The sequence below is a fragment of the Fundulus heteroclitus genome, chromosome 21, assembly GCF_011125445.2.
Source record: "Fundulus heteroclitus isolate FHET01 chromosome 21, MU-UCD_Fhet_4.1, whole genome shotgun sequence".
Taxonomy (NCBI): Eukaryota; Metazoa; Chordata; class Actinopteri; order Cyprinodontiformes; family Fundulidae; genus Fundulus; species Fundulus heteroclitus.
Genome location: NC_046381.1, coordinates 37,384,545 through 37,407,198, shown reverse-complemented (window position 1 = coordinate 37,407,198; position 22,654 = coordinate 37,384,545). Strand labels below are relative to the sequence as shown.

Sequence of the window (22,654 nt, the reverse complement as noted above, 5' to 3'; positions counted from 1 at the left end):
CTTTTGATGTCATCAAGACATGACTGCAGTCGAAGTAACTGATTGGATTCATCAGGATTTATGGATAAATATAGCTGAGTGTCATCAGCATAACAGTGGAAATTAATCCCATGCTGTCTGATAATTTTGCCAATCGGAAGCATATATATAGTAAATAGAATTGGTCCAAGGACTGAACCCTGTGGTACTCCACAGGTGACCCTAGAGTTTGAGGAAGATTTATTATTAACATGAACAAATTGGAATCTGTCTGACAGATAAGATTTAAACCAGCCTAATGCTTTTCCCTTAATCCCTACAGTATGCTCAAGTCTTTGTAGGAGAATATTGTGATCAACTGTATCAAATGCAGCACTGAGATCTAACAGGACAAGTATAGACACAAGTCCATTATCTGAGGCCATGAGAATATCATTGGTGACCTTCACCAGAGCTGTTTCAGTGCTATGATGAGCTCTGAAGCCTGACTGAAACTCCTCAAGTAGGTCATTACTTTGTAAATGTTCACAAAGTTGATTAGCAACTACTTTCTCAAGAATTTTAGATAAGAAAAGAAGATTAGATATAGGTCTGTAATTTACTAACTCATCTTGATCAAGAGATGGTTTCTTAAGTAAAGGTTTAATAACAGCTACTTTAAAAACCTGTGGTACATATCCATTTACCAAGGATAGATTAATCATGTCTAAAATAGGACCACTGATCAGAGGGAATACCTCCTTAAACAACTTGGTTGGGATTGGGTCTAACATACAGGTAGAAGGTTTAGATGAAGCTAAAATTTTAGATAGCTCAGAAAGCTCTACTGCTTTTAAACAGTTCAGACACTGCGCAGGTTCTAAAGATTCCTCCAACGCTGCCTCACTTACTGAGGACGAGGTAATCATGTTTGGGAGGATGCCAATTATTTTATTTTTAATGGAATCAATTTTATTTATGAAGAATCCCATAAAATCATTACTGCTAAGAGCTAAGGGAATGGATGGATCAACAGAGCTGTGGCTCTGGGTAAGTTTGGCAACTGTACTGAAGAGAAATCTAGGATTATTTTTATTCTCTTCAATTAATGATGAAAAATATGCTGCTCTAACTCTGCGAAGGGTCTTGTTATACAACAATAGTCTGTCCCTCCAGATTAGGTAGGATTCCTCTTGGTGTGTAGAGCGCCATTTTCTCTCCAATTTCCTAACATTGTGCTTCAAGGAACGCAGGTCTGAATTAAACCAAGGAGCCAGCTTCCTGTGAATAATCACCTTCTTTTTCAAGGGAGCTACATTGTCTAATGCAGAACGCAATGACGAAGTCATACCGTTTACAAAGACATCTATTTGTGAATGGGAAGAAACAACATTGCTGCCATCTACAGGGCATTTCTGCAATACTGAGGATATTAAAAAGGGGGACAGACTCTTTAAGTTTTGATACAGCATTATCCGATAAAGATCTACTATAATGAAAACCTCTTTTGGGGGTGGAGAACTCAGTTAGATTAAACTCAAATGTTATTAAAAAATGATCAGATAGGACAGGGTTGTGAGGAAATACTGTTAATTCTTCACAATCAATGCCATATGTCAGAACAAGGTCTAAAGTATGGAGCCAAGAGTGCGTCGGTTTATGCACATTTTGAGCAAAACCAATTGAATCTAGGATAGTTTTAAAGGCTACACTAAGGTTATCACATTCAGTGTCAACATGGATGTTAAAATCACCCACTATAATAGCCTTATCAGTATTTAACACCAAATCAGATAAGAAATCTGACAACTGATCCAAAAACTGAGTGTAAGGGCCTGGTGGACGATACAAAACAACAAACAGAAGAGGTTTTATTGCTTTGCAGTTTGGATGAGGGAAACTGAGGGTTAAATGTTCAAAAGAACTGTAGTTATTAATTGGCCTGGGACTAATTAATAAATCAGACTGAAAGATAGTTGCCACTCCTCCTCCTCTTCCCACAGATCTGGGAATGTGGAAATTTGAATAACTGGAGGGAGTTGACTCATTTATACTAACGTAGTCCTCTTGTAGCCAGGTTTCTGTGAGACAAAACAAATCAATCTGTTTATCAGAAATCAATTCATTAACTAACAAAGTCTTTGGAGGGAGAGACCTTATATTTAATAGACCACATTTAATTGTTTTATTTTTAGGTTCAAGGTAAACCGTATTGATTTTTATTAGGTTTTTATGATTTGTTCCTTTTAGATAAGTTTTTGATCTGTTAAGTTTTGGCCGTGGGAAAGATTGAACATTTCTTCTATTCATGTAGAGTCACAGGTCATTTTTGGCAGAACCGGCATATTTGGTTCTGTACTAAAATAAAAAATATTAAAAAAACACCTTTTGATATAAATCAAATATTAACATACAAAACTTACATTGCAAAGGATTTATCTGACATGGTCAATATTATCATGAGTATGGGAAGATATCATATACATGTATGTAAACGGAAAAATCAAAAACCTTCATGAATAAGTTTCAAAAATAAAATCAAAATCTTCTATTCATCTTTATCTTTGTTATCTGATAAATATGGACACATACAAAAAATGTATAGTGACACGTCACAATTTCTGGTGCTTTGACTCGACAAAATGCTAAAAAGTTAACATGATGCAGGAAATCGTCTCATTGCTGAAATGGGTCTGTCTCTGTTTATTGTTGTCATGATTTGGGTTTTTGTTATGGTTTATGTTGGTCTTTTTAATTAGTTCACTCTCCTCTCTGGTTTTTATTATTTTCTTATGTTCTGTTTAGTCTTAGGTTTAGTCTTTATGTTGATTTTGGCTCTGGATTAGTCTAGTTTAATTTCTGTTTAGTAATTCTCTTCATGTAATCGATTCTGTCTTAGGTTTAGGTTCTGTATTAGTTTTGGTTAATGGACTAGTTTGGGTTTTAATGTAGTTTGATTTTCTACTTTGTTTTATGTTAGGAGGGCTACCTCCTCAGGACAAGACCCTGCTGTCCACCTGCACCTTAAGGACAAAGGACACTCTGTGAGGACTAACATGTCCACATTTTGGACAAAGAAGACAGATGGTTTGAAAGGGGTGAGAAAGAAGCCTTAGGTTCCAACTTTCAAAAACTTACAACACAGCTATAGGATTAATTCCAGCCAATCATCACCTTAACTCTCACCCTCATTCAGGTGATCAAACATCGTTCCTTTAAGCCAAGCCAATAACGACCCTAACGACTCCTCGTTACAGAGGAGTGGACCAGTTTCTGGCTTAATGGTTTTAACGACCGCCCATTACTAAGGGGTGGACCAGTTTCTGCTGAATCTGCATGTTATCTAAGCCATTACAGGCCTTTGTTAGGCAGTAGTATAAAGCTTGGTAATCATCATTACTCCAGACTTTTTGAAGTGAGAAAGCTTCCTGGAGAGGAAGAGAAACGTCTTCAACTACGGAAAACAAGTCCAGTTGTTTTGTTTTTTTGGAATCTATTTAAATAGTACACAACCCAACCTTTACTGCATTTCTGCACATATTAGCGCTGCATCGTACTTTGCATTCAAATGTATTTTTGCACCATTATTTTTGCACATGAACAATTATTCTGCAGTTTTCCTCCTGCAGAGTTGCATCTGATCACTGCTGCATGTTTTAATGTAACGCTGCCTCATTCCACCTGTAATCTGATTACTCTGTCATAAACTGCATGCAACGTCATTTGGTTCTGAATGCACTCTGTTCATACAGAACGACAATAGAGTTGTCTAAGTCAGAACCTTTAGTACTGGCTGCAGGTAACAGTCTCGTTTTCTGGACCCAGAACCATCCAGACGAACAGAACCGAACCATGAAATAGTTCCCTCTGTTTGGGAGGAACTGGTCTGGGTTCGAACCGAATCAGTGACACACATCATGTAGATTCAGGAACCGGATCAGTGTGAGCGGCAGGAGCGCGCCGGCGTGTCCGCGCTGCGCGCCGCCGTGCGCGCCGCTGCGCTGCTCCGCCATGGAGCCGCCCGGCTGTCTGCGGTCCTGCTGAGGTTCCGAGACCCGGAGCGGAGGCTGCGGACCGGTTCAGGCTGAGGCGACCCGGGGCGCTGAGCTCCACCTGCAGCCGCTGGGCCGGCCGGTACCAGCAGAACCTGCCAGGCCCGGTTCTGCTGCAGGACAACGGACCAGAATGCTCGCGCAGGAGCAGGACCACATCCTGCAGGTGAGATCGGCACCAGGAGGTCACGTGTTCACCTGCAGGAGTTCGCTCTGACCCACCTGGACGGGACCGCAGAACCAGAACCGAGCTGAGCCTGGAGGCGAGCGGCTCCTGCAGATAATCCGCTAATCTGAGCAGAGAGGCTGAGGATGGGCAGCACCGCAGAGAGGAGGCCCGATGAAGAGGAGGAGGAGGAAGAGGAAGAGGAGGAGGCCGGCAGGAGGAGGAGGAGGAAGAGGAGGCCGCTCAGACTGCACATGCCGGTGAGTTCCGGTTTACCTGCGGCAGGTGAGGCTGGGGGCGTGGCCTTACACCGCCTACAGCCTGGCAGTAAACCTGAAGGTGACGACACATCAGAACCATTCCGAACCGAGCAGAACCCAGATGTTCCTGCAGCCGGTCCGAACATCTGGATCCTACGGAACATCTGGTCCAGTCTGAGCTGCTCTCTGACGAAATGGATCAGAACTCCTGGTTCTCAGTAAATCTGATGTTCTAATAAGTTCTTCCTCACTTTAGAGTTTGCGGCACACTTGGTTCTGTTCCAGTTTGGACCTTCAGAACCAGCTGGTGTCTGAGGTTTCTGCAGCTGTGAAGAACCGACCCTCTGTGGAGCAGATGAGGTCCAACATGAGCCTTTCTGGTCCCACAGAACCAGCGGTTCTGGTTTCATGGTAACGGCACCAGGCCCATTAACAGCAGGTGCTGTAACACACCGGACCCGACCGAGAGGTTCTGGTATTCGTTGGGATGGAGAACCGACCTTCAGCTGATGGAGAGAAGATCCAGAGAGCCGTGGACCTCTGCTCGTGTTGGCCCGTTCCAACCAGAACCGTCACTGGGTTTAGGTGACACACCTCCACGGACCAGAACCGTGGACTATTCAGTCCCCCTTAGTCTCAGAGAAAGACCTGCAGCTGGTCCTGGTTCTACATGGTTCTGATGTTCTACTCTGTGCTGCTTGGTCTCAGAAGACCCCAGTAGAGCAGAACCTAGAGGCTGGAACAGAACCTGAGCCCCTGGGAGAACCGCTGCTTCACAGCTTCTCTGCTGCAGGCAGAAGGTCTGGAGATGTCAGCGAGGACAACGGGGACTTCCCTGAGAACAGCAGAACTTGGTTCTGTGGGAAAGCTGCAGTCAGCGTGTTCCCATCAGGGCGGCGGTGAGGATGATGAGGGCTGAGGGTCATGAGAACCGAAGATCAGCACTTCTTCAGCGCAGCAGGAGTCTGAATGTTACCTCCAGCTGACCCGTGGAGGAACGCCTGGACCTGGACCCGCCCCGGTGACAGGACGGGTCCAGGGTCCGCCAGAACCCCAGGAGTAGCAGCTGACAGTAGGTCCAGATCCTGAAGGGTTCCTCTTCCTGAGACGTTCCACAGACGTTCTCCTCGGGGGAGATGGATGATTCCTCCTGAATGAGGAGTGGAGAACATGGCGGGTTCTAGTGTCCATCTCCTGAGGTTCTGATCCAGAACTGGAGCTTCAGAGGACATCTGCTCCATCTGCATCTTCTCCTGGTCCAGCCTGGGTAGGTCCACCTGGACAGCAGGAAGACGGTTCTGGAGGATCAGACCACTGAGCTATATAATCACTGGAGTGCTGATTGGCTGAAAAACTGAAGTCACTGGCCGCCATCTTGCTCCTCCCTACTCTCCCAGAATCCCACAGGATTTGGTTGCAACAACAAGCAGTTTTCTGGCTGAGTGAAAACGTTTCACAGGTAATTCTACAGTCAGTGGATGTACTAACACTATCAACTACTAGGAAATTATGTGCTGAAATATTTTAATATGAATATGTTATTCATATTAAATATACATATATGTATATATATATATATATATTTATATATATGTAAATATATATGTATATATAAGTATGTGTGTATATATATATATATATATATATATATATATACACACATATATATATATATATGTGTGTATATGTATATATATGTACATATATATGTAAATATATGTTTTTGTATATTGTTATTTATATATTTATAAATGTTATATATATATTTAAATGAATAAAATGCTAAATATTTCAGCACATGACTTTCTCAGTACTTGATAGTTTTAGGACATAACATAAAAGTATATGACATTAGACATTTTAAAAGTCTTAAGCCCCCCTGAACATGAGAAAATCCTCGTTATTCGATGCTGTAGCGTTCATCTTCCCTAGTTACTGGGGGAAAATAGGGAGTACCAATATGGCGGCTGGTGGCTTCACAGCGACTCGTTATAACAGACGGTGATTAGCACTCCAGTTTATCATAGAGATCAGTGGTTCTGGCTCTGGTCAGGTCTCCAGGTTCCTGCAGAGAACGGTGATGGGTCCGAAACATCAGAACCAGCTCCTCATTCCACCACGTCAGAACTTTCTGGGCCCTGAAACCTCCTGGACCAGGAGAAGAACCAGAGCAGAACATCTGACCTCTGAGCTGCAGCTGAGTCAGCAGATTTCTGCTCAGACTGACAGAACCTCTGCGGGCGGAGCTGATGTCGGGTCAGCGCCACCCGATCCTCAGGTGGAGGGTTTACCTGCGAGGGGCGGAGCTACAGGAGCTTAAGTTCTGTGTTTCTGTGTCAGGCTGTCAGAGGAACGCTCACCTGCAAGCCCTTCTCTTCAGGCCCGGTTCTCTTCAGGCCCGGTTCTCTTCAGGCCCGGTTCTGATCCGATACAACGAGCTCACGGTAAAGTCCTTCTCTTCAGGCCCGGTTCTCTTCAGGCCCGGTTCTGACCCGACAGAACTGTGACGAGCTGCAGCTCCACTTCAGAACTCACAGGGTCTGCTGGCAGCTGAAGGTTGAAGTCCAGACAGAACCAGGAAGTGGGTCCAGGTTCTGATCAGACTCATCAGAACCTGCTGGGTCTGTGCACAGGAGGAACCTGAGGACGGCTTCTGTTGGCGGAACCGGTTTTGGTTTGAAGGTCAGCGGATCAGGAATGAGATCCTGTTGCAGAACCTCTGCTGGTTCTGAGCGGTTCTAGAGCTGGTTCTGAGCGGTTCCTCTGCTGGTTCTGGTCGGTTCCTCACTGGTTCTCGTCGGTTCCACAGCTGTTCTACTCTGAGGAACACTGAATGTTTCTCCTCTGCGGCTCCTGCAGAGGAGACCTTTGGTTCCTGCACAGCTGAGGCTGGAACAGACGGAGACGTTCTGGTTCTGACCAACGCGCTGCTTCGTTTGGTCAGAACCAGTCTGGACCTCCTGAAGAACAGCTGGATGCTGGTTCTACATGTTAGTGGAACCCGTTTAGAACAGCTCCAGATGTTCTCCAGGTGTTGGACGCTGCGGTTTCCAGTAGTACCTGTCAGAATTCTTTAAACTGGGTCCCAAAGTTCTGGAGATGTTCTGATCTGATTCTGTCTACAGTGAAGCTGCTGAGCGGTTCTGCCTGGTGAAGAACCCACTGAGGATAAAGTGAGAGAACAAGGAGTTCCAGATAACAGCAGAGCGGAGTTCTGCTGTCGGGTTCTCACGGCGCGGGGCGGTTCCGCCCTGACTCAGGCCCGGCAGGAACGCTGACGGAGCGGTTCTGATGCGTGTGTCAGCAGATGTGGATCAGCCCGGCGCTGTTCACACCTCAAACGACCACATGACCCATGATGCAACAGGAGTCTCCAGCTCTGGTTCTGTAGGAACCTTTGGGAGTGTCCAGGCCCATTAGAACCACGACCCGGTTCTGATTGTTCCTTTGGACTTCAAATGTGTGATCTGACCGTCAAAGAACCGCCGGACCCTCGGATCAGAACCAATGTGTCTACCAGTATTAACATGTTCTACCAGTATTAACATGTTCTACCAGTATTAACATGTTCTACCACTATTAACATGTTCTACCAGTATTAACATGTTCTACCAGTATTAACATGTTCTACCAGTATTAACATGTTCTACCACTATTAACATGTTCTACCAGTATTAACATGTTCTACCACTATTAACATGTTCTACCAGTATTAACATGTTCTACCTGAAGACCCGCCTGCCTGTGTGGTTTGAACTGGGTCAGAGCTGGACTGTCGCGGGTTCGGTACCAGGACCTGGGCCGGGCCTCAGGGGTCTGGACCTCCGGCGTTCCCTCGCTGTGAGGACAGTCATGTGACCTCTGTCTGTCTTTGCAGGACCTGAGCGTCTTCACCATGGCCTTCCTGGACGGAGACCCGGCTCAGGCGCACAGAGAAGGACGCAGCAAGGTAAACGGGTCCCGGTTCTGATCCACCGGTTCTGATCCAGGCTGAGACGTTCAGGTGTTACTGGTTCTTCTGCAGCTCTGCTGGTTGAACATGCAGAACTTTCCACTGCGGTAGAACCTGAACTGAAGCAGGAAGTGACACAGAACTCAGCTGATTGAGACAAAGTCAGGAAAACTGTTCTAGTTAAATTCTGGTTCCTCAGGCTGAGAACAACAACAGAACCTCCTTTCAGCAGAGAGGAGGTTCTGCTTGATCATTCTCGTGCTGATTTAGGGTTAGAGTAAGAAGTAACAGAATGAAACCAGCAGGGGGCAGCAGAGCAACATTATATATTTCAGTTCAATTCCATTTTATTTATAAACCACCAATTCACAACAAATCATCTCGATTATTAAGTCTGAGGAACAGGTTCTGCTTTCTGCAGGCAGACATCGCTGACACATCTCACGATGCGTTCAGGGACATGATGCGTTCAGGGACATGATGCGTTCAGGGACATGATGCGTTCAGGGCCATGAGTTCAGGGCCATGATGCGTTCAAAGCTATGATGAGTTCAGGGCCATGATGCGTTCAAGGCCATGATGAGTTCAGGGACATGATTTCAGGGCCATGATGCGTTCAGGGCCATGATTTCAGGGCCATCATGCGTTCAGGGACATGAGTTCAGGGCCATGATGCGTTCAGGGCCATGAGTTCAGGGCCATGATGCGTTCAGGGACATGAGTTCAGGGCCATGATGCGTTCAGGGACATGAGTTCAGGGCCATGATGCGTTCAGGGCCATGATCGTTTAAGGGACATGCGTTCAGGGCCATGATGCGTTCAGGGACATGATGCGTTCAGGGCCATGATGCGTTCAGGGCTATGATAAGCTCAGGGCTATGATGAGTTCAGGGACACGATGCGTTTAGGGCCATGATACATTCAGGACTTGATGCGTTCAGGGCTATGATGAGCTCAGGGACACGATGCGTTCAGGGACATGATGCATTCAGGGACATGATGCATTCAGGGACACAATGAGTTCAGGGACACAATGAGTTCAGGGACACGATGCGTTCAGGGACACAATAAGTTCAGGGACATGATGTGTTCAGGCACACGATGCGTTCAGGGCCATGATACATTCAGGACATGATGCGTTCAGGGCTATGATGAGCTCAGGGACACGATGCGTTCAGGGACATGATGCATTCAGGGACACAATGAGTTCAGGGACACAATGAGTTCAGGGACACGATGCGTTCAGGGACACAATAAGTTCAGGGACATGATGTGTTCAGGGACACGATGCGTTCAGGGCCATGATGCGTTCAGGGCTGTGATGAGCTCAGGGCTATGATGAGTTCAGGGACACGATGTGTTCAGGGCCATGATGCGTTCAGGGCTATGATGAGCTCAGGGCTATGATGAGTTCAGGGACACGATTCGATCAGGGACATGATGCATTCAGGGACACGATGCGTTCAGGGCCATGATTCGATCAGGGACATGATGCGTTCAGGGCTATGATGAGCTCAGGGACATGATGCATACAGGGACATGATTCGATCAGGGACATGATGCATTCAGGGACATGATGGGTTCAGGGACACGATGCGTTTAGGGCCATGATGCGTTCAGGACATGATTCGATCAGGGCCATGATGCGTTCAGGGACATGCGTTCAGGGCTATGATGAGCTCAGGGCTATGATGACTTCAGGGACACGATGCGTTCAGGGCCATGATGCGTTCAGGGCTATGATGCATTCAGGGACACAATGAGTTCAGGGACACGATGCGTTCAGGGCTATGATGAGCTCAGGGCTATGATGAGTTCAGGGACACGATGCGTTTAGGGCCATGATACATTCAGGACATGATGCGTTCAGGGCTATGATGAGCTCAGGGACACGATGCGTTCAGGGACATGATGCATTCAGGGACACAATGAGTTCAGGGACACAATGAGTTCAGGGACACGATGCGTTCAGGGACACAATAAGTTCAGGGACATGATTTCAGGGACACGATGCGTTCAGGGCCATGATGCGTTCAGGGCTATGATGAGCTCAGGGCTATGATGAGTTCAGGGACACGATTCGATCAGGGACATGATGCATTCAGGGACACGATGCGTTCAGGGCCATGATTCGATCAGGGACATGATGCGTTCAGGGCTATGATGAGCTCAGGGACATGATGCATTCAGGGACATGATTCGATCAGGGACATGATGCATTCAGGGACACAATGAGTTCAGGGCTATGATGCGTTCAGGACATGATTCGATCAGGGCCATGATGCATTCAGGGACATGACGGTTCAGGGATCTTTTATGGGGATGATGCGTCATTCATGTGTCATCCTGTCCTGCAGGGGGAGCTGCTGTGTCGCTCCGCCAGTCCCACCAGGAGCTTTTTCCACCGCGCCCCGTTTGGCCGGCCCTCCAGCCCCCGCTCCGCCCCCGCCAGGACCTCCACCTCCAAGACAGCGAGCCCCGGTTCTCCTAGAACCATCTTCCCCTACCAGAGTGGTGCCTTGCCGCAGGACTCCCCACCCAAGTCCCCTCGCAGGTAGTCTAACCGGCAACCCTGACAGGGCAGGAGGTCCAGTCGGTTCTGTGATTCATTAAATGTTTGGATTCTTTAGGCTGCAGCACCAGGCAGGGCAGCTCAGAGACTCCTGGGTCATCGGGTCAGAGTACCCAGAAGTCTCTGGGGCCGCCTGAGATGTTAGGACTAAAGCTGTCTGTCCTCCAAGCAGCAGCACCAGAACCAGAACCAGAACCCAGAACCCTCAGCAGACCTGGAGCAAAGCTGTAAATAATGCTGACATAGATCAGAAACATGGAGCTGTGTTTAGATCAGAAGCTGAGGAGCAGAGGTGGGTCTTTAAACGCATCTCAAAGTCTGGAGATGCTTCTCTGACTGGACCTCAGAACACCTAAGAGCACCTGGCTGGTAGAACCTAGTGTTCTAGTGGTGAGGAGGCTAGACCCTAAAAACCAGGAGCAACGTTTTAAAATCCATACCGGAACCAGAGGAGTGCAGCCAGAACATCTTTGATCAGGAGCCGCCATAGAACATGCCATGAGTCCTGACAGACCGGTCCAGTACCGGCTCCAACGAGTTTGAACGGGTCGATAGGTGAGAACGGCCGTAGTTGTGTGAACGTTCCTTCAAGGTTCCTGAGGAGGACGCAGTTTATGCTGTTCCCAGAGTCCATGAAGAGACGCAGTCAGCCAGGGTTCTGGTGCTGAGCCACAGAGTCCAGGTTTCAGTTCAGATGGACTTAATGTTGAGATGGGCTCCCCAACGTCAGCCGTACCAGCTGGTACCGCTGGTACGGCTGGTACCGGCCGTACCAACAGCGTCCAGCTCTGAAGAGCTGCTCCAGTGAAGCTGGTGGAAACAGCTGTTTTCCATCCAGAGCAGGAACCCGAACGGTCCGGTATTCCTGTCTCACGTGTTATGTAGGGTCCACGACCTGGTACGGTCCGGTGGACCTGGTACGGTGACCGTACCAGGTCCACCGTACCAGGTCCACCGTACCAGGTCCACCGGACCGTACCAGGTCCAGCATGTGTCCGTGGGTGGATCCAGACTGAAGATCCTGGACCAGGACCCACAGGAACATCAGAGTCTCCAGTGATTTCACCACGGTCACCTGGGAACAGTTTGGCTTAACTGGACCTCTCTGTGTCTGGGTTTCAGGCTGAGCTTCAGTGGGATCTTCAGGTCGGTTTCCAGGGATTCAAACCAGCAACCCTCGTCATCGTCCCCTGTTGCCATGAAACTGTTTGGACGGAACCGCAGAGAGAAAGCCAGAGGTGAGAAAGGTTTAAAGGCTCTCATTAGAGCAGAACAGTTCTGAACTCAGAAGACCAGAACGTCTCCTGCACTCTGTTACGGCTTTCAGAACAGAACCGGAACCCAACAGAACCAGCAGACAGTTTTTCCTTTGCAGAATAAACGTTGTTCTGACTCGGTTGGAGCTCGTGTAGAACCGCCCCTCCCTCTGGGTTTTCCACAAGCCGAATTTGGCTTCAATCCACTTCCTGGTTCTGGCTGCTCTCAGACATCAACAGGGTTCTGATTGGTCAGTTCATATCAGTTTGTAATGTGAGAGCTGGACCTTCAGTCTGAACCGGACCAGGGAATTTATTCCTGGAGAACAATCTGGTTCCGGTGGAAGAACGAAAAGAACCGGTTCTTTCTCAACGAATGGGACAGTAAACGGAAGCGATGTCTAACGAGCACCTTTCTGCCCCGTCTGTTCCCTGTGGACCGTCATGGTTCTGTTTATTATCCTGGTTCTGATCCAGATGCACAGGTCCTGATTTATTATTCAGGTTCTGATCCAGATGTGCAGGTCTTAGTTTGGTGTCCTGGTTCTGATCCAGATGCACAGTTCCTGACTTATTATTCAGGTTCTGATGCAGATGTACGGATCTCAGTTTATTATCCTGGTTCTGATCCAGATGTGAAGGTCTCAGTTTATTATCCTGGTTCTGATCCAGGTGTGCAGGTCCTGATTTATTATCCTGGTTCTGATCCAGATGTGCAGGTCCTGATTTATTATCCTGGTTCTGATCCAGATGTGCAGGTCTCAGTTTAATATTTTGGTTCTGATCCAGATGTGCAGGTCTCAGTTTAATATCCTGGTTCTGATCCAGATGTGCAGGTCTTTTTAATATTTTCGTTCTGATCCAGATGTGCAGGTCTCAGTTTATTTTCCTGGTTCTGATCCAGATGTGCATGTCTCCGTTTAATATTTTGGTTCTGATCCAGATGTGCAGGTCTCAGTTTATTATCCTGGTTCTGATCCAGATGTGCAGGTCTGTTTAATATTTTCGTTCTGATCCAGATGCACCGGTATCAGTTTAATATCCTGGTTCTGATCCAGATATGCAAGTCTGTTTAATATTTTTGTTCTGATCCAGATGTGCAGGTCTCAGTTTTGTATCCTGGGTCTGATCCAGATGTGCAGGTCTTTTTCATATTTTCGTTCTGATCCAGATGTGCAGGTCTCAGTTTAATATCCTGGTTCTGATCCAGATGTGCAGGTCTTTTTAATATTTTCGTTCTGATCCAGATGTGCAGGTCTCAGTTTATTTTCCTGGTTCTGATCCAGATGTGCATGTCTCCGTTTAATATTTTGGTTCTGATCCAGATGTGCAGGTCTCAGTTTATTATCCTGGTTCTGATCCAGATGTGCAGGTCTGTTTAATATTTTCGTTCTGATCCAGATGCACCGGTATCAGTTTAATATCCTGGTTCTGATCCAGATATGCAAGTCTGTTTAATATTTTTGTTCTGATCCAGATGTGCAGGTCTCAGTTTTGTATCCTGGGTCTGATCCAGATGTGCAGGTCTCAGTTTAATACCCTGGTTCTGATCCAGATGTGCATGTCTCAGTTTATTATCCTGGTTCTGATCCAGATGTGCAGGTCTCAGTTTTGTATCCTGGTTCTGATCCAGATGTGCAGGTCTCAGTTTATTATCCTGGCTCTGATCCAGATGTGCAGGTCTGTTTAATATTTTCGTTCTGATCCAGATGTGCCTGTCTCAGTTTAAAATTTTAGTTCTGATCCAGATGGGCAGGTCTTAGTTTATTATCCTGGTTCTGATCCAGATGTGCAGGTCTCAGTTTATTATCCTGGTTCTGATCCAGATGTGCAGGTCTTTTTAATAATTTCGTTTTGATCCAGATGTGCAGGTCTCAGTTTTGTATCCTGGTTCTGATCCAGATGTACAGGTCTCAGTTTAATATCCTGGTTCTGATCCAGATGTGCAGGTCTTTTTAATATTTTTGTTCTGATCCAGATGTGCAGGTCTCAGTTTTGTATCCTGGTTCTGATCCAGATGTGCAGGTCTGTTTAATATTTTCGTTCTGATCCATATGTGCCTGTCTCAGTTTAAAATTTTAGTTCTGATCCAGATGTGCAGGTCTTTTTAATATTTTCGTTCTGATCCAGATGTGCAGGTCTCAGTTTTGTATCCTGGTTCTGATCCAGATGTACAGGTCTCAGTTTAATATCCTGGTTCTGATCCAGATGTGCAGGTCTTTTTAATATTTTTGTTCTGATCCAGATGTGCAGGTCTCAGTTTTGTATCCTGGTTCTGATCCAGATGTGCAGGTCTGTTTAATATTTTCGTTCTGATCCATATGTGCCTGTCTCAGTTTAAAATTTTAGTTCTGATCCAGATGTGCAGGTCTTTTTAATATTTTCGTTCTGATCCAGATGTGCAGGTCTCAGTTTTGTATCCTGGTTCTGATCCAGATGTGCAGGTCTTTTTAATATTTTCGTTCTGATCCAGATGTGCAGGTCTCAGTTTTGTATCCTGGTTCTGATCCAGATGTGCAGGTCTTAGTTTAATATCCTGGTTCTGATCCAGATATGCAAGTCTGTTTAATATTTTCGTTCTGATCCAGATGTGCAGGTCTCAGTTTGGTATCCTGGTTCTGATCCAGATGTGCATGTCTCCGTTTAAAGTTTTGGTTCTGATCCAGATGTGCAGGTATCAGTTTAATATCCTGGTTCTGATCCAGATGTGCAGGTCTGTTTAATATTTTCGTTCTGATCCAGATGCACCGGTATCAGTTTAATATCCTGGTTCTGATCCAGATGTGCAGGTCTGTTTAATATTTTCGTTCTGATCCAGATGTGCAGGTCTCAGTTTATTATCCTGGTTCTGATCCAGATGTGCATGTCTCCGTTTAATATTTTGGTTCTGATCCAGATGTGCAGGTCTCAGTTTTGTATCCTGGTTTTGATCCAGATGTGCAGGTCTGTTTAATATTTTCGTTCTGATCCAGATGTGCAGGTATCAGTTTAATATCCTGGTTCTGATCCAGATGCACAGGTCTCTGTTTAATATTCTGGTTCTGATCCAACCTGTGTGCTTCAGAGTCCAGGGTGTGCCAGCGGGTCAGAACCAGCTGATCTGTGTTCCTCCTGCGGTGTAAGTAAACAGTGACCTGATCCGATAAGCCCGGCTCCTGTGACCCGGTAATGAAGCCGGGTCGGCACAGCAGGAGTTCTGTTCTGCTGGACTCTCACACAAACAGCTCCTTCTGAGCCCGACAGGAAGATTCCTCCTCCTGTCAGGGAACCACAGGGCCCGGTTCTGCTGGGTCGGCCCACAGCGCTTTGAGTGGTCAGTATGACTGGAGAACGCTGTACAGGTTCAGTCCGTTTACTCTGGTTCAAGCCGGACACCAAGAACAGCCCTTTTTTCATCCATCCATCTGATTCATCCATTCATTCATCCATTAATTCATTAATCCATCCATCCATTCAATAATCCATTCATCCATTCATTCATCCATTCATTCGTAAATCCATCCATCCATTCAATAATCCATTCATCCATCCATCCATTCACCCATCCATCCATCCATCCATTCATTCATTAATCCATCCATTCATCCATTCATTCATTAATCCATCCATTCATTAATCCATTCATCTATCCATCCATTAATCCATATATTCATTCATCCATCCATCCATCCATCCATTCATTCATTAATCTATCCATTCATTAATCCATTCATCTATCCATCCATTAATCCATTCAATCATTCATCCATCCATCCATCCATCCATTCATTAATCCATACATTCATTAATCCATTCATCTATCCATCCATTAATCCATTCATTCATCCATCCATTAATCCATCTATCCATTCATTCATTCATTAATCCATCCATTCATCCATTAACCCATTCATTCATCCATCCATTCATCTATTCATTCATTCATTCATTCATTCATCCATCCATCCATTCATTAATCCATTCATACATCCATCCATTCATCCATTAATCCATTCATTCATTCATCCATCCATTCATTAATCCATTCATCCATCCATCCATTCATCCATTAATCCATTAATCCATCCATTCATCCATTAATCCATTCATTCATCCATTCATCCATTAATCCATTCATTCATCCATCCATTCATTAATCCATTCATCCATCCATCCATCCATTAATCCATTCATACATTCATTCATCCATTAATCCATTAATCCATTAATCCACCCATTCTTGCATTAATCCATTCATTCATCCATTCATTCATTAATCCCTTCATCTATCCATTAATCCATTCATTCATTCATTAATCCATTCATCCATTCATCCATCCATCCATCCATTCAGCCATCCATCCATCCATTAATCCATTCATCCATTCATTCATCCATTAATCCATTAATCCACCCATTCTTGCATTAATCCATTCATTCATCCATTCATTCATTAATCCCTTCATCTATCCATTAATCCATTCATTCATTCATTAATCCATTCATCCATTAATCCATTCATCCATCCATTCATCCATTAATCCATTCATTCATCCATTCATTAATCCATTCATCCATCCATCCATCCATTCATCCATTAATCCATCCATTCATCCATTAATCCATTCATTCATTCATCCATTCATTAATCCATTTATTCATTAATCCATTCATTCATTCATTAATCCATTCATCCATCCATCCATCTATCCATTCATCCATTCATTCATTCACAGTGCCTTTTTGACCCACCAGAACTAACTGCAGCAGTGCAGGTCCTGTCTGGTGGTGAATTTATTGGTTATTTCATTTCTCTTTGGGATTAATAAAATGTTTCTGGATTCGGTTTCTGTTGAATTAATTTTTATTCCTTTGGCTCCAATCCTCCTCGTCATCATTCAGTGGAACAAAAGATGAACTCATGAAGTTTTAAACGCCTGTAAAGCTGCTGATCCACAGTCCAGCAGCATCAGGACGTTCCTCGTTCCACCGGGTTCTCATGGAGCTGATGAAGCTGGATAAGGTGGAGCAGCCCTGACAGTCCCCCCCCCCCCCCCCCCCCCCCCCACTGCACGTCTGCTGCTGCATGTCTGCAGGGCGCTCAGCTGGGGGCGGGGCCTGAGTGGAGCAGCGCACATTCACAGGGAGGACTGCTCAGAGGGAGCGCTGACCCGCTGCAGGACGACTCGCCTGTCCTCACCGCCTGTCCTCAGCGCCTGTCCTCAGCGCCTGTCCTCAGGGCCTGTCCTCAGCGCCTGTCCTCAGCGCCTGTCCTCAGCGCCTGGAAGGAGGCTTGGAGGACTTTGTGGACGCAGGACGAGGACCAGAGAGGTCCTTCTGTCTCACCTCGGGTCATCCTCTCGGTTCCGGTCCGCTCTGTTTGTTTCCTCTGAATCGGACCGCTGGGATTTACTGGGACCAACTGTAAGGACAACAGCTACCCTTCTCCAGGAGCCAATCAGAGCAGGCTTTCTGTCAGCAGGATGCCGTGATTGGCTGACAGGCAGGGGAGCTTCTTCTCTGGCAGAATTCCTTCCAGTGAACAAAGTTTAGCTAAAACGTGTCAGATGGTTTCTTCAGTCTGACATCGGTTAGCTGCTGGTTTATTTAGTTTTATGATAGAAGCGGTACGAGTCGTTAACATCAACGCGGTCTGGTGTAAGTGGACGTTGTTGGCTGACTGGACGGCGTGCACCTGAATGAAACCAGCCAATCAGAACCAGAGTGAGGAACCTGCTGAAGCTCATCCCAGAACCTGGACTGGTGATCGCTGAAAGGAACCGTTCTGATTGGTCGCTGCTTCAGCACCTGAGCTTCTGCGAATCTTCAAACATGAAGCGTCTGAGCAGCCTGATGCTCAGAAGGTGGAAGGACAAGGAGAGCTGGATGGAGAGGAGAAGAAGCGAGCCGTCAGCAGGAGGAGAGGAGGAAGAGGAGGAGGAGAGGAAGACTAACCTGGGACACAGAGAGACACACAGGCGGATGCTGAGGAGGAGGTCTGAGCCGTGTGGACGGATGGAGAAGGACGAAAAGATGGAGGACAGGAGGAGGAACCACTGCAGGAAGGCTGGCTCCATCGTGGAGGAGGAGGACACAGAGGCTGACCGACGGAAGTCTGTGTCCTGCATAATGCTGGAGGACAGGGCGGGAGGACACGGGGACAGGAGACAGAGGGACATGGACAGGAAGACAATGAGACGGCGCTCGGAGCCCTGTGGCATCCTCCACATCCAGCTTCTTCCTCTGTCCTTCAGGAAGAGACGGGAGCTACTGCAGAGACGGATGGGACGGAGCGTGTCCTGCAGCGAGGACGGAGACAGGAAACACGGAGACAGTCTCATGTCCAGGCGGACGTCTGAACCAGCTGGTCTTCCAGACGACATCAACACAGGTAGCAGTCTACCTGTGGAGCATTAACTAGCCTCCTAAAGACAGATTGATGGTTAGTTGGTTCAACTGATGGTTAGTTGGTTGAACGTATGGTCGGTTAACAGATGGTTGGTTAAATGGACGGGTGGTTAGTTCAACTGATGGTTAGTTGGTTCAACTGATGGTTAGTTGATTAAACGTATGGTTGGTTAACAGATGGTTGGTTAAATGGACGGGTGGTTGGTTCAACTGATGGTAAGTTGGTTCAACAGATGGTTAGTTGATTAAACGTTTGGTCGGTTAACAGATGGTTGGTTAAATGGACGGGTGGTTAGTTCAACTGATGGTTAGTTGGTTCAACAGATGGTTAGTTGATTAAACGTATGGTTGGTTAACAGATGGTTGGTTAAATGGACGGGTGGTTAGTTCAACTGATGGTTAGTTGGTTCAACAGATGGTTAGTTGATTAAACGTATGGTTGGTTAACAGATGGTTGGTTAAATGGACGGGTGGTTGGTTCAACTGATGGTAAGTTGGTTCAACAGATGGTTAGTTGGTTGAACGTATGGTCGGTTAACAGATGGTTGGTTAAATGGACGGGTGGTTAGTTCAACTGATGGTAAGTTGGTTCAACTGATGGTTAGTTGGTTGAACGTTTGGTCGGTTAACAGATGGTTGGTTAAATGGACGGGTGGTTAGTTCAACTGATGGTTAGTTGGTTCAACAGATGGTTAGTTGGTTGAACGTATGGTCGGTTAACAGATGGTTGGTTAAATGGACGGGTGGTTAGTTCAACTGATGGTAAGTTGGTTCAACTGATGGTTGGTTGGTTGAACGTTTGGTCGGTTAACAGATGGTTGGTTAAATGGACGGGTGGTTGGTTCAACTGATGGTTGGTTGATTAAACGTATGGTTGGTTAACAGATGGTTGGTTAAATGGACGGGTGGTTGGTTCAACTGATGGTTAGTTGGTTCAACAGATGGTTAGTTGGTTGAATGTATGGTCGGTTAACAGATGGTTGATTAAATGGACGGGTGGTTAGTTCAACTGATGGTTAGTTGGTTCAACAGATGGTTAGTTGGTTGAACGTATGGTCGGCTAACAGATGGTTGGTTAAATGGACGGGTGGTTAGTTCAACTGATGGTAAGTTGGTTCAACTGATGGTTGGTTGGTTGAACGTTTGGTCGGTTAACAGATGGTTGGTTAAATGGACGGGTGGTTGGTTCAACTGATGGTTAGTTGGTTCAACAGATGGTTAGTTGGTTGAACGTATGGTCGGTTAACAGATGGTTGGTTAAATGGACGGGTGGTTAGTTCAACTGATGGTAAGTTGGTTCAACTGATGGTTAGTTGGTTGAACGTTTGGTCGGTTAACAGATGGTTGGTTAAATGGATGGGTGGTTAGTTCAACTGATGGTTAGTTGGTTCAACAGATGGTTAGTTGGTTGAACGTATGGTCGGTTAACAGATGGTTGGTTAAATGGACGGGTGGTTAGTTCAACTGATGGTAAGTTGGTTCAACTGATGGTTGGTTGGTTGAACGTTTGGTCGGTTAACAGATGGTTGGTTAAATGGACGGGTGGTTGGTTCAACTGATGGTTGGTTGATTAAACGTATGGTTGGTTAACAGATGGTTGGTTAAATGGACGGGTGGTTGGTTCAACTGATGGTTAGTTGGTTCAACAGATGGTTAGTTGGTTGAACGTATGGTCGGTTAACAGATGGTTGGTTAAATGGACGGGTGGTTAGTTCAACTGATGGTTAGTTGGTTCAACAGATGGTTAGTTGGTTGAACGTATGGTCGGTTAACAGATGGTTGGTTAAATGGACGGGTGGTTAGTTCAACTGATGGTAAGTTGGTTCAACTGATGGTTGGTTGGTTGAACGTTTGGTCGGTTAACAGATGGTTGGTTAAATGGACGGGTGGTTGGTTCAACTGATGGTTAGTTGGTTCAACAGATGGTTGGTTGGTTGGTTGAACGTTTGGTCGGTTAACAGATGGTTGGATAAATGGACGGGTGGTTAGTTCAACTGATGGTTAGTTGGTTCAACAGATGGTTAGTTGGTTGAACGTATGGTCGGTTAACAGATGGTTGGTTAAATGGACGGGTGGTTAGTTCAACTGATGGTAAGTTGGTTCAACTGATGGTTGGTTGGTTGAACGTTTGGTCGGTTAACAGATGGTTGGTTAAATGGACGGGTGGTTGGTTCAACTGATGGTTAGTTGGTTCAACAGATGGTTAGTTGGTTGAACGTATGGTCGGTTAACAGATGGTTGGTTAAATGGACGGGTGGTTAGTTCAACTGATGGTAAGTTGGTTCAACTGATGGTTAGTTGGTTGAACGTTTGGTCGGTTAACAGATGGTTGGTTAAATGGACGGGTGGTTAGTTCAACTGATGGTTAGTTGGTTCAACAGATGGTTAGTTGGTTGAACGTATGGTCGGTTAACAGATGGTTGGTTAAATGGACGGGTGGTTAGTTCAACTGATGGTAAGTTGGTTCAACTGATGGTTGGTTGGTTGAACGTTTGGTCGGTTAACAGATGGTTGGTTAAATGGACGGGTGGTTGGTTCAACTGATGGTTGGTTGATTAAACGTATGGTTGGTTAACAGATGGTTGGTTAAATGGACGGGTGGTTGGTTCAACTGATGGTTAGTTGGTTCAACAGATGGTTAGTTGGTTGAACGTATGGTCGGTTAACAGATGGTTGGTTAAATGGACGGGTGGTTAGTTCAACTGATGGTTAGTTGGTTCAACAGATGGTTAGTTGGTTGAACGTATGGTCGGTTAACAGATGGTTGGTTAAATGGACGGGTGATTAGTTCAACTGATGGTAAGTTGGTTCAACTGATGGTTGGTTGGTTGAACGTTTGGTCGGTTAACAGATGGTTGGTTAAATGGACGGGTGGTTGGTTCAACTGATGGTTAGTTGGTTCAACAGATGGTTAGTTGGTTGAACGTATGGTCGGTTAACAGATGGTTGGTTAAATGGACGGGTGGTTAGTTCAACTGATGGTTAGTTGGTTCAACTGATGGTTGGTTGATTAAACGTATGGTCGGTTAACAGATGGTTGGTTAAATGGACGGGTGGTTGGTTCAACTGATGGTTAGTTGGTTCAACAGATGGTTGGTTGGTTGGTTGAACGTTTGGTCGGTTAACAGATGGTTGGTTAAATGGACGGGTGGTTAGTTCAACTGATGGTTAGTTGGTTCAACCGATGGTTAGTTGGTTCAACTGATGGTTGGTTGGTTGGTTGGTTGAACTCCTGCCTGTCATGACTGGTCGATGGATGGGACAACTGGTGTTTCAAGCATCTGTTAACAGGTTTGGTTCTGGCTGCATTCCAACACAAAGCTGCTCTCATTCACCAAGCGAGGACATGATGATGGTAGAACGTCCCTTCATGCAAAGAGCAGCTTGTGAGTGTTGTCTTCAGTGGGGTTCTGCCTGATCCTGTTCCAGAATACAGATATTTGATAATGGATCCTTGATTCTGAGGGGATGTTTCAGCAGCTTCCATCTTGCCCACAGATGGGCTGAACTGACCCCACAGTCCAACTTGTTTAAGTGAAATGAGAAATTAATAAGTAACTAAAATATTAGCATGTGCATAACTGTTTAAGTATTCATCCCCTTTGTGTTAAGGCCCTTAGAACGTTCAAGTGTAACCAATCACCTTCAGAAGTCTTAAATGTGGTTAAATGAAGTCCACCTGTGAGCGATCTAAAGGTCACATGACCTGTCAGTAGAAACACACCTTTACTGGAAGGAAAGGTGTGTTTCCTCCCAGAGGTGCAGCAGCACCAAGCAGGAGGCTGAGCCACCATGAAGGAGCTCCAGGAACGTCAGGGTGGGGAACATATCCAGATCTCTGGTGTTCCCTGGAGAACCACCAGATCCACCATCTTCACATGGAAAGCACCTGGTACCACACCAGACCTGCCTAGAGAGGACCACCCACCAGAAGTCCCAGACCGGCCCAGGAGGCCATTAATAAGACAGGAGAGGTCAATGGTCACCCTGAAGGAGCTGCAGAGGTCCACAGCAGAGGCTGGAGGTTCTGTCCAGCGGACCAGAGCCAGCT

At 46.1% G+C, this 22,654-nt stretch overlaps 1 protein-coding gene across 5 annotated transcripts in view; it reads left to right on the top strand.

Annotated features, from left to right (window-relative positions):
• Positions 1-3,918: 3,918 nt before the first annotated feature.
• The window catches only part of LOC105922988 (5'-AMP-activated protein kinase subunit gamma-2), a 45,419-nt gene continuing 26,683 nt past the window's right edge, over positions 3,919-22,654 (top strand). For 2 of the 5 annotated variants that reach the window (XM_036124810.1, XM_036124809.1), the window contains exons 1-4: positions 3,919-4,436; positions 8,314-8,385; positions 10,746-10,942; positions 12,083-12,198. In XM_036124810.1, the coding sequence (XP_035980703.1) occupies positions 4,323-4,436; positions 8,314-8,385; positions 10,746-10,942; positions 12,083-12,198 (499 nt within the window). In that variant the 5' untranslated portion in view covers positions 3,919-4,322. Of the gene's footprint in view, positions 4,437-8,313; positions 8,386-10,745; positions 10,943-12,082; positions 12,199-18,502; positions 18,587-22,654 lie in introns of those variants that run through there. The other 3 variants (XM_036124811.1, XM_036124812.1, XM_036124813.1) reach the window with 3 other exon arrangements.